At 38.8% G+C, this 10,480-nt stretch overlaps 4 protein-coding genes across 4 annotated transcripts in view; 1 reads left to right on the top strand and 3 right to left on the bottom strand.

Moving 5' to 3' along the window:
* LOC113323553 (pentatricopeptide repeat-containing protein At3g09060-like) overlaps positions 1–2,062 on the top strand; it is a 2,719-nt gene extending 657 nt beyond the window's left edge. Inside the window, exons 1-3 of the mRNA XM_026571871.1 lie at positions 1–1,540; positions 1,701–1,806; positions 2,012–2,062. The exon at positions 1–1,540 is cut by the window's left edge and continues 657 nt beyond it. Coding sequence (XP_026427656.1) covers positions 1–1,540; positions 1,701–1,727 — 1,567 coding nt within the window. The 3' untranslated portion in view covers positions 1,728–1,806; positions 2,012–2,062. The remainder of the gene's footprint in view (positions 1,541–1,700; positions 1,807–2,011) is intronic.
* A 1,193-nt stretch (positions 2,063–3,255) lies between these two features.
* On the bottom strand, positions 3,256–4,430 carry LOC113321510. The gene is made up of 2 exons (XM_026569421.1): positions 4,047–4,430; positions 3,256–3,946 (listed from the first exon to the last, which is right to left on the bottom strand). The coding sequence occupies exons 1-2, from the start codon at positions 4,377–4,379 to the stop codon at positions 3,512–3,514; spliced, it is 768 nt and encodes a 255-aa protein (XP_026425206.1). The 5' UTR covers positions 4,380–4,430; the 3' UTR covers positions 3,256–3,511.
* Positions 4,431–4,489: 59 nt separating this feature from the next.
* Positions 4,490–6,455, bottom strand: LOC113321509 (protein bassoon-like). The gene is made up of 2 exons (XM_026569420.1): positions 5,862–6,455; positions 4,490–5,722 (listed from the first exon to the last, which is right to left on the bottom strand). Exons 1-2 carry the CDS (start codon positions 6,364–6,366, stop codon positions 4,671–4,673), a joined length of 1,557 nt encoding a protein of 518 aa, XP_026425205.1. The 5' UTR covers positions 6,367–6,455; the 3' UTR covers positions 4,490–4,670.
* Positions 6,456–6,653: 198 nt separating this feature from the next.
* On the bottom strand, positions 6,654–9,622 carry LOC113321273 (protein NRT1/ PTR FAMILY 8.1-like). The gene is made up of 5 exons (XM_026569173.1): positions 9,363–9,622; positions 8,930–9,070; positions 8,613–8,830; positions 7,890–8,443; positions 6,654–7,666 (listed from the first exon to the last, which is right to left on the bottom strand). The coding sequence occupies exons 2-5, from the start codon at positions 9,030–9,032 to the stop codon at positions 6,838–6,840; spliced, it is 1,704 nt and encodes a 567-aa protein (XP_026424958.1). The 5' UTR covers positions 9,033–9,070; positions 9,363–9,622; the 3' UTR covers positions 6,654–6,837.
* Positions 9,623–10,480: the final 858 nt, after the last annotated feature.

Genomic DNA, 10,480 nt, shown 5'->3' on the forward strand with positions numbered 1-10,480 from the left:
TTGGATGTGGAGTAAGGGTTTAAAACCAGATGTTATTAGTTATGGTACATTGATTAATTCATATGTAAAAAGCGGGGATTTTGTGAATGCTTTGGAAGTGTTTGATGAAATGCCTGACAGAGGGGTTTCTCCTGATGTAGTTTGTTATAATACTTTGATTGATGGGTTATTTAAGTTAGGGAATTTGACAAAAGCTATGGAGACTTGGGATAGGTTATGTGGAGATTATTATGTTTTCCCTACTGTTACAACTTATAATGTTATGCTCAATGGTTTGTGTAAATGTGGGGAGTTTGATGAGAGTTTTAAGATATGGCAACGTATGTTGATGAATGAACATCGCCCAGATTCTTTTACCTTTTGTACGTTGATACATGGCTTGTGTAAGTCAGGGAATGTTGATGGTGCATACAGGGTTTATACAGGAATGATCAAGAGTGGATATGTTCCCAATGTGGTTACAAGCAATGCTATGCTTACTGGGTTTTGTAAGGCGGGTAGGATTGGAGTTTGTTGTGGGTTGTGGGATTCGATGGGAAAAGGAAATTGTCGTAACATTGTTAGTCACAATATACTTATGAAGGGTTTATTTGAGAAGAGTATGGTAGACGAAGCGATTTCTATCTGGGAACTTTTGCCCGAGGATGGTTGCGTTCCAGATTCTTGTACATATGGTATTGTCATTCATGGTTTGTGTGAGAATGGGTACTTGAGCAAGGCTATTCGGGTATTGAAAGAGGCAGAAGACGGAGGAGGTAATCTTGATATTTTTGCGTATTCTTCATTAGTTAAAGGTTTATGCGGAGAAGGGAGATTAAATGAAGCAATTAGCATCTTTGAACAGACTAAGAAGTATGGTTGTAAACCCAACTCTATAATGTACAATGAACTAATCGATGGGTTTATCAAAATTTCTAAATTGTTGGATGCAATGCGTCTATTTGAGGAAATGAAAGCAAATGGTTGTCCTCCTACTACTGCCACTTACAACACACTCATAAATGGTCTATGTAGGGCGGAAAAGATTGTTGATGCATCTGCTATTTTAAAAGAGATGCTAAGTAACGGCAGGGAGCCAGACTTAGTTACCTATAGCTCTTTGATTGATGGTGTATGTAAAATCAAGAAGATTGACATGGCTCTTCAGCTGTTTGTTTGGATGCTTAAGGAATTTAAACCTGATGTAAATATGTATAATATTCTAATTCATGGGCTTTGCTCGGTGGGAAGAATAGAAGAAGCTCTAAATATTCATTTAGCAATGAAGAGTTGCAATTGTCCGCCGAATCTTGTTACTCACAATACCATCATGGATGGGCTTTACAAAGCCAGAGATTGCGAAAAGGCGTCACAAATTTGGTCACAAATTTTAGAAGAAGGGCTGAAGCCGGATATTATTTCTTATAACATAGTCATCAATGGCCTCTGTTTGTCTAACCAGTTAGATGCTGCTGTTAGGTTATTAGACCAAGCCTTGGTGCAGGGAGTTCTTCCCACTGTTATTACTTGGAGCATACTCGTTAAAGCAGTGCTTAACAGTGTAAGTCCTTTAATGTGAATTATTTGATAAGAATTATACTGCTAATTGCTTGTGAGTTTTCAAATGCCATCTCTGCTCCTGAAGTTGGTACAGTTATTCTATGTGGAGGATTATGCTATAAGTTTTTTTTTTTTAACTGTTACTCTTTATTTTTTTCTAGACACAAGATGCTTGTTATTGTACATAGCCGACTTCGGAATTGCTGAATGTGTTCTTACTAGCGATGTCGATGCGAAAGGATATGCACTTTTAGTAGAGATATAAAGGTAAAGGCGAATTTTTATTTATATATGAGTTTGCTTTTCACTCTTTCAATTTTGGATTCTGACGAGGGTATTACCATTGGATAATTAGCATACTGCTATAGCTGGCACCAGCCACCTATGCACAAATATTTCTGTTTATGTTCATCCGTAGCGGCTTGGCAAGCTTATTCCTCATCCCCTAATTTAAGTTTCTTGTTCTTGACAGGCTAGAAGCAGATTGTTTTCAAAGAGCTTGAATTGCAAGTCATGCATCATGGTACGTAATTCGTTAATTTTAAGTCATATTGGAGTTGTAGTATGTCTGCAAATTCTACAAAAACCTTGCGTGCCTTCGATTCTAATCATTAAAAGGTGAATAAGAACCTTTTGCTAAAAACTTTCTTCTTTGGTAATAAGGGTTCATCTCCTTTGATATAATAGTGCACATGTTCACATAGCATCAGAAATTGTAAATCAGTTGTATGTTTTGGTATGGCAAAGAGATTGCCATGATCAGCTCTTGATGACGCAAAAGCAAATAGATGATGATATATCAGCCCCAAGTTGCAAGTGTTCACTTGGGTTTATTAAATCATGCTATAATCCACAGTTCAATATAATAGTGTAAATGTTCATATCACATCAGAAATTGTTACTCAGTTACATGTTTTGTTATTGCAAAGAGATAGCCAAGATCAGTTCTTGATAATGCAAAAATCAAATAGGTGATACATATCAGCCCCGAGTTGCAAGGATTTACTTGGGTTTGTTAAATAATGCTATATTCCACGTTTAATGGTAGGGAACTTTATCTCAAAGATTTTTCGCTTTAATTAAATAGTCTAAATGTTCATAGCATCAGAAATTGTAACTCAGTTACATGTTTTGGTATGGCAAAGAGATTGCCCAGATCAGTTCTTGATGGTGCGAAAGCAAATAGGTGATGATATATCAGCCCCGAGTTGCAAGTATTTACTTGGGTTTATTAGATCATGCTATATTCCATACTTAAAGAGATTGCCCAGATTAGTTTTTGATTATCAAAAGAAAATAGGTGATGCTATATCAACCCCAAGCTTCAAGCATTCACTTGGATATATTAAATAATGCCAAACTTCGACCTTGATGGTGAGGAACATTTTGCTACGACATTTCTTGCCTTTAATTCAATAGTGTAAATTTTCATATTGCATCAGAAATTGTAACTTGGTTACATGTTATGGTCTGGTAAAGAGATTGCCCAGATCAGTTCTTGATGATGCGAAAGCAAATAGGTGATGATATATCAGCCCCGAGTTGCAAGTATTCACTTGGGTTTATTAAATCATGCTATATTCCATACTTAGAGAGATTGCCCAGTTTAGTATTGATTATCAAAAGCAAATAGGTGATGCTATATCAACCCTGAGCTGCAAGCATTCACTTGGGTATATATTAAACAATGCCAACTTCCACCTTGAAATTAGGGAATTTTTAGCTAAGACATTTGTTGCTTTTACTTCAATAGTATAAATGTTCATATTGCATCAGAAATTGTAACTTGGTTACATGTTATGGTCTGGCAAAGAGATTGCCCAGATCAGTTCTTGATGATGTCAAAGCAAATAGGTGATGATATATCAGCCCCGAGTTGCAAGTATTTGCTCGGGTTTATTAAATCATGCTATATTCCATGTTTAATTGTTGGTAACCCGTACATAAAGTATCTTGCTTCATTTCATCCTGTTCACTTCTGTTCATCTTCTTGATCTGTTCTTTCTGTTTTTGATGACAGACTTTGCTCATAAATAAATTGGGAAAGCAAAGCCACTGAAATGAGCCCTAACACTGCCGGTTTAATCCAATCAGACGGATTAGAGAACAAGGAATCAGCGACTGCCACGAATGTCAGCCCTAGTAAAGCAAGGTAAAAGTTTCTCCGAGTATTTGATCCTGCACTTTTTCTTGTAACTTCTTTGACCTTCCTGGCTTCTTCCTTAGCTTTGACTTGATCTACAGGTTTTTTTTGCCCCAAGTTCTTGAAGAACAAGCCTTCATTCCGATCCTTATCTATTTGATCTTCGAAGTCTCCCACTTTCTTCTCATTTTCCTCAATAACCAATTTGTTCAATTCTGCGTTCTCTTCAAAAGATTGCATGTTGAGCTCTAGCTTTTCCATAATCTGACACGCACAAATGAAGAACTGGGTTATCATTGGGGCAGTTATAATTTTTACAAGAACTCATATTTTCAATAAACACTACAAATAGTAAAAGGCAGACCCTGTTTTCAGCTTCATCTAGTTCTTTGAGAGCATTTTCGCCAATTTCATTGAACTCGTCATTTGCTTTTTCAGCGAATTCGGATAGATAAGCCGAGCGTTCATCTAAGTAATCGGTAAGGCGAACCTTCTGAGTTTGAAGCATTGCTATTTTCACTAGGAGTTCTTGCTTTTTCTTATCTCCTTCGGGGGAAGATGATTCTGAGCCTGATTCGGCATTGTTTGATTTGCAGCAGGTAGTGAATTTGATGTTCTTGTTGGGCAGTTTTCCGCTGTGGAGGAAGGCATGTTTGGTGGGAAGGAAAGAAGTTTGAATGGCCTTGAGGGTGTTCATCTCATTCTGTGCGGACAGAGAGAGAAAAAGAGGGGATGGAGTCTTCTCCTCAAAAAAGTTTGTACATTATCTCTTTAGATCTTTTTGAAATGAAAAGGAGAATGACCTTATTTTGGGTGAATATTACCAATTTGTACCTTTTATTTATTCATTTATTTATATACAGTATTTATTTATAGCACGAGGTGCCGAGATTTTGAAGAGATAATTAAACCTAAATTTTTTGATAGAAAGGAAAACACTTCAATTACAGATTTTACAGTTGTGTATGCTGACATCTGATTGAACTTATTAGTAGTAATAAGGAGTTTCTTCCTGCAAATTTGATGGGATGTCAAAGCCTGAAATGAAATCGTCACCAAAGAGGACTGCACCAGCTGCTAATGCCCCGGCACTCATACCCATTGCTGCACCACTGTTATTTCGGGGACCAGCACCTTGCCCTGCTGGGGCAGTCCCACCACCAGGTCCTCTGTTATCTGCATATGCACTTGAGAAGCGGGGATCTGCTCTTGGTAGAAAACTGGGTAAAAACCCCACATGTGATGGTGGTGGTGGGGGTGGAGGAGGCGGTCTGTAGGAGCCTTGTGTGCTCTGTGCTGAAAATGATTGCTGATTTGAGTTGTTATTTGGCATCATCAATTGGGAATCTGGGTAAGTTCCATTTGGTTGTTGTCTCCAGTTTGGAGGGGCTGCTGTGCGTGACTGGGAATGAAACTGATCAGGTTGCTGTTGTGAGCTGTGGTGGTGGTCTTCCACATTCGACCATCCACCTTGGGTTTCCTGTTGCAGTTGAGACTGAGAATCCGTTTGCTGATTATTAGTGTGGGAGTGTCGGCGTCGGCGAACATTTGACCACCTACCTCGTGGTGAGCGCTGTTGAGAATCATCAGGTGGTTGCAGTGAGATATGGTGATCGTCTTCTGCGTTAGACCATCTACCTTGGGTTTCTGGAGATTGAGAATGAGAACGACCCTTCGGTTGAGTATTAGCATGTGGATGGTTGTCCCTGACATTTAATCCCCCACCATGGAATGCAGAGCGCTGTTGAGGACGGGAATGATCAGGTGGCTGATGAGGATCCTGGGGGTAGTCTTGTTGAGAATTAGAATAATCGGAAGGCTGGTGGGTATCATGGGGGTAGTCTTCCGGATCCGACCACCTACCTTGAGCTGCCGGGCGCGGCTGAGGACGAGAATCAGGATCGGATTGGTAATGGTGGTGGTGATGACGGAGACGCTGGTCTTCCACATTTGACCACCGCCCCCCTCCAATAAATATTTCATTCATCTGACTTCCTCCTCGGTCTCCGCCTCCCAAATCAAATCCTTCTCCACTGTTGCCTACAAAAATAGCCGGCACAAGATGTCAGTCAAAATTACCGGCGACAACTAAACTATACAGAGAAAGAAATTTGTTCAATCATGTGAGATAATTTTGATTCAAAATCAGTCTGTGAACGACGTAAGAATGTTACAGTACCTGAATAATGATAACCCGGGAAATTCCCTCCACCTACATCGTCCCTATCCTCGAATATCCTGACAGAAACATCCACCAATCCCTGTGGTTTCCCAGATGTCTTCTTCCTCAACTGAAAGCTTCCCACTTCTTCAACTGACCCTGATGATGGCGACGATGAATTGTTCACATTAATAGTACTACTATAATATTTGTCTACAAATTCCCTCAAGAGGATGGTAGCGGTTCCCTGAAGTTTCTCTCTGAGAAAGATAGGTTCTCTACTGAACACTTGAATGTTTAAGGTTGGAGATTTCGATTCATATCCATCGTTATCATCCGCAATTACTGCTGAAAATTTGGTTTTCCATGTTGGGTTTTTGCTACCAGAAGCATCAACCTTGGTGCAGTATTTGTTATTCGGATCTATCCATCCAACTGCATACCACTGGAGCTTCCACAGCGATGACGGCCGATTTAGCCCGCGAGCCGAGATCATGCATACTTCAACCTTTAGTTTTTTCATGGTTCAACTTAAAAATTCCTTAGCAGCATGAGGAGGAGGATTTGCAGAAATGCAGATTTTTGTGTTTTCTTTCACAATTTGGTAAAGTGGCTATATATATATATATATAAACTAGAATATTATGAACAAAGGCAAAGTAGGCAAAGTAAAAAGAAGAAAGCTACTTTGCATAATGAAGAAGATTGGGTTATCTTTACTTGATGCAGTAAAAAATTCTTTGGAATTGATTCTAATGTAACCCCATCCAAACAAGAATTCTAAACTTTAGGAGACAAAAAAGCAAGTGATTGAAGAAAATGCACAATTTATAATTCCATTGAGACGAAAAAGAAAAAAGAAATCCATAATAGATAGAATTTGATACCCTACCAAATTTACATGCTAATCAAAAGTATAAACCCAGATACCCAAGATATGTAATTGACAGAAAAAATTATCTAAGCATAACATGATCAGATACTGTAAACCTCTTTAGCCAGCCTTCGCGATTGCAGTTTTACTCGTGCAAGTGTACCGTTTTGCGATGAAGAGGTAAACCACAAAGTTAACAGCGCTTAAAGCTGTCAAAACCCAGTAGAAGTAATCGAGGTGACCTCGGTTGAGATTATCAGGAATCCATCCAAGTTGACCATTTCTTGTGCTGATAGCTGTAACAATGGTTACAAGAAAACTGCTCAGGTAGTTCCCTAACGAGACTGTTGTAAGATTGAGAGCAGAACACAAACTTCTCATTGCATCGGGTGCTTCGGCGTAATAGAATTCCAACTGCCCAACAAAGGTGAAAACTTCTGCGCATCCAATAAGCAAGTATTGTGGAATTTGCCACAAAATCGACATGGGCAAGTACTCGACATCATAGTAGTTATTCTTTCTCACCATATCAAGCCGAACGACTTCCAAGATTCCAGCAGCTAACATAGCAAAAATTGATATGACTAGGCCAATTCCCATTCTCTGAAGTTGAGTGAATCCTTCTTTATGGCCAGTGTACTTTCTAGCAAAAGGAACTATGAATTTGCTGTAAAGGGGTACCCATATAATGACGCTGATTGTGTCGAAAGTAGAGAGTGAGGCTGATGGGATTTTAAATTTCCCTATATGTGGATCCATGGTATTTCCTTGTAATACATACATGGTGCTCATTTGGCTGTAAACAGCAGAGAAGACTATACCAGTTGCCCATATAGGAAGGATTCGAATGATCGCCTTGAGTTCTTCAACTTGTGTAACTGTGCAAAGTCTCCACCGGTTCTGTGAGGCACGGTCAGTTTCAGTTTGCACCGCTGCTTTGTCGAAGAAACTGAAGAAGAGAAACATTAATGTTAAGTAAATGAAAGAGAAACACTATCTGATTATCCAAAAGGTGCACACATAACATGTACCGTATTAAGTTTCTTAAACTAACAAGTAAAGGAAGGTTCTCGGGCTAATAGTAAACAAAACTGCATGCTTCAAAATAAAAATAAAAATCGAACTACACTCATCTTCCAGGAGAGACTGAATCGATGTGAAAAACAGCTTACCTCAAACCATCAGTGTGATTAAGCATTCGACTTCCTACAATATCGGACTTTCCATCTGAAATCTCATAAAGAAGAGATTTATCTTCTGGCACCTGTACTCCAGATTTCTTGAAAGATGCAACTATGACTTGACAGATCCTCGTAAAAGGACTTCCACCAGGAGTTTGGTAACGGTACAAACGGGTACCAGCGAAGAAACTTACCACAGCAATCATCATAGCAATAGCTGGAATCCCGAATCCCCAATCCCAACCAACATTCATTTGTACCCAAACCAAAACAGATGAAGCGATTAAAGCTCCAACATTGATAGCGAAGTAGAACCAATTAAAGAAAGCAGCCTTTTTTACTTTCTCAACTTCATGGGTATCATCAAACTGATCCCCACCAAATGATGAAACACAAGGTTTAATTCCACCAGTTCCTAAAGCAACCAAATAAAGTGGTACGAAAAACGCGAAAGTCCGTCCAAGTGAAGCACTACAAGCACCATTATTATCACATGTCGGCTTCAGTCCACGAAGTGATGCTGAAAGTGTTAGCAATGCCATACCCTGCAACAATTTGGAAACCCCATAAGTATCCGACATACTCAAACTTATCTGATTCAGAGTACTGAAACCATATAAATACTCTAACTAAATACTGAAGGTACTGTGAAATTGGACCCCGTAAGTAAATTGAATCACAAACAAAAAACAAACATGAATTCTTACGACTTACAAGAGCATATAAGATGGAGAAGCCAGCAATAGTCCAGTATCTTCCAAACCAAGCATCAGCAACCAAGGCTCCAAGCAATGGAGTAAGATAACAAGTCCCCGACCAGAGCGAGACCTGTGTAGCTGCCTTAGCATTACCTAGATTGAGACGAGTTTCAAGATAATTCACCAAATTGGTACTCATACCATAGTATGCCAATCTCTCACAAAATTCATTACCTGTAACCACAATAACTCGAGTCAGTAAACTCTCAAAATTCACCACAAATCATACCCAACTAATTAAACAAAAAAATTAAAAACAGAAGAAGTATATACCAATAATGAAATAGCAAGCTTTCCAGTACCCAGTCTTCTCCCTAACAGCAGGGTTTTTCCGGAAATCCGTCGTCCCATCACCCGTATATTCTACTATATCCATCGCCAAACCAGACTCAAATTCTCAATCACATAAACTTCCTGTAATCAGAACGAGATGTTTAATTCAAAAACAAGTGACAAATATATAGGCTAGGGCATATTATCAAACATGCGTCTGCATGACAATTGTATCAAAACATATATAATATTCAGAAGATAATTCCACAAATTCTGTAACAAACTAACACAAAATTTCAACATGCTTCGAAACAAAAACAAAAAAATTCAACACCCCCCTTTGATTATAATAAAAAAATACACAGACAAAACAAATTCACAGTTATTGTTGAATAAGCAAAAGAAAATCAAGAATGGGGTTCGACGGTATTACCTATGGGGAGAAGAAGCTGCTGTAAGCCTTAAACCACAGAGAAAGAAGAAATTTGAGAGAGAATCAGGATATTGAATCTTTTTGTTGTGATGGGTCAAGATTATATATAGGTGCATAAAGACGCTTGAATCATATACTGAATTGCGTTCAAATTCCTAATTCCAACAGAATACAGAAAACAGAATCGCTATGGAAATGGGATTTACAGTTGTATTGCCACATGGAAAACTAGGAATATTCGGAAATGTATTTAATTTTTTTTTTTTACGGAATGTTTGTAATTAGTTTTAATTCCGGAAGAGAATAGAATTAAATCCCAGGAGTAAATGGAGAAAATTGGGTCAGTAAGGTGGTTTTTGCTAGTAGAGAGTGAAATGCGAGATCTTTGATGTGATACTGCATGCGATGGTCTCAGCAATAACTATCAAACTTTAGTCAAAGAGTGGGGGATCCGCATCTCTCTCCATACCCTAGTTAGCAAATCCGAATTCGGCAAACGTAAGAAACGCCGAACCTACGAGTATTATTCGCGTTCATAAAAATCAAATTTGGTCAAGAATTCGGTCAACGGTTCGTGAGTCGACAATAGAACGGAACAACATACTTACGTGTATAATTCGATTTATGAATATGAATTCGATATTGAAAATTCGGCTCATATTAATTAACAGAAAATATGTTTTTGGTGGGAAATGACATGATTTCTGATATAAATAAAATGGTATGTGCTCATATCACAACCAAGCCACTGGATCAGTGGTTCAGGGACTTGCTAAGGGAACTGCAGTACACGAGTTCGAAACCCAATTCTATATGTTCTTGGGGATATTAAAAAAGAAAACCGAATCGGGAATAACTCGGACGAGTTGGACAGTCAGGTAGGACGAACTGACAGGGATATTAAAAAAGAAAACCGAGTCGGGAATAACTCGGACGAGTTGGACAGTCAGGTAGGACGAACTGAACAGACGGATTATTTCGCGAACCCGAATAGTTCGCGGGTTATTCGTTTCAGCCACAAAAGCCGTACCTCGTCCGGGGTTTCAATCAAACGGTCGGATCATTCGTTCCCGATCAATACGGAAAAATTTGCAAATTTGTTAACTAGGCTCCATACA

This window comes from Papaver somniferum, chromosome 11 (assembly GCF_003573695.1).
Source record: "Papaver somniferum cultivar HN1 chromosome 11, ASM357369v1, whole genome shotgun sequence".
Lineage (NCBI taxonomy): Eukaryota > Viridiplantae > Streptophyta > Magnoliopsida > Ranunculales > Papaveraceae > Papaver > Papaver somniferum.

What these genes read in the sequence shown, in the direction of transcription:
- LOC113321510 (XM_026569421.1), bottom strand. Translation starts at nt 4,379, where the DNA reads ATGAACACCCTCAAGGCCATTCAAACTTCTTTCCTTCCCACCAAACAT. An exon ending in TAGATGAAGCTGAAAACAGG is followed by an intron (nt 3,947 to 4,046) that starts GTCTGCCTTTTA and finishes TGTGCGTGTCAG; the next exon opens with ATTATGGAAAAGCTAGAGCT.
- LOC113321509 (XM_026569420.1), bottom strand. Translation starts at nt 6,366, where the DNA reads ATGAAAAAACTAAAGGTTGAAGTATGCATGATCTCGGCTCGCGGGCTA. An exon ending in CCCGGGTTATCATTATTCAG is followed by an intron (nt 5,723 to 5,861) that starts GTACTGTAACAT and finishes CTATTTTTGTAG; the next exon opens with GCAACAGTGGAGAAGGATTT.
- LOC113321273 (XM_026569173.1), bottom strand. Translation starts at nt 9,032, where the DNA reads ATGGATATAGTAGAATATACGGGTGATGGGACGACGGATTTCCGGAAA. An exon ending in AGCTTGCTATTTCATTATTG is followed by an intron (nt 8,831 to 8,929) that starts GTATATACTTCT and finishes TTGTGGTTACAG; the next exon opens with GTAATGAATTTTGTGAGAGA. An exon ending in TCTCCATCTTATATGCTCTT is followed by an intron (nt 8,444 to 8,612) that starts GTAAGTCGTAAG and finishes AAATTGTTGCAG; the next exon opens with GGTATGGCATTGCTAACACT.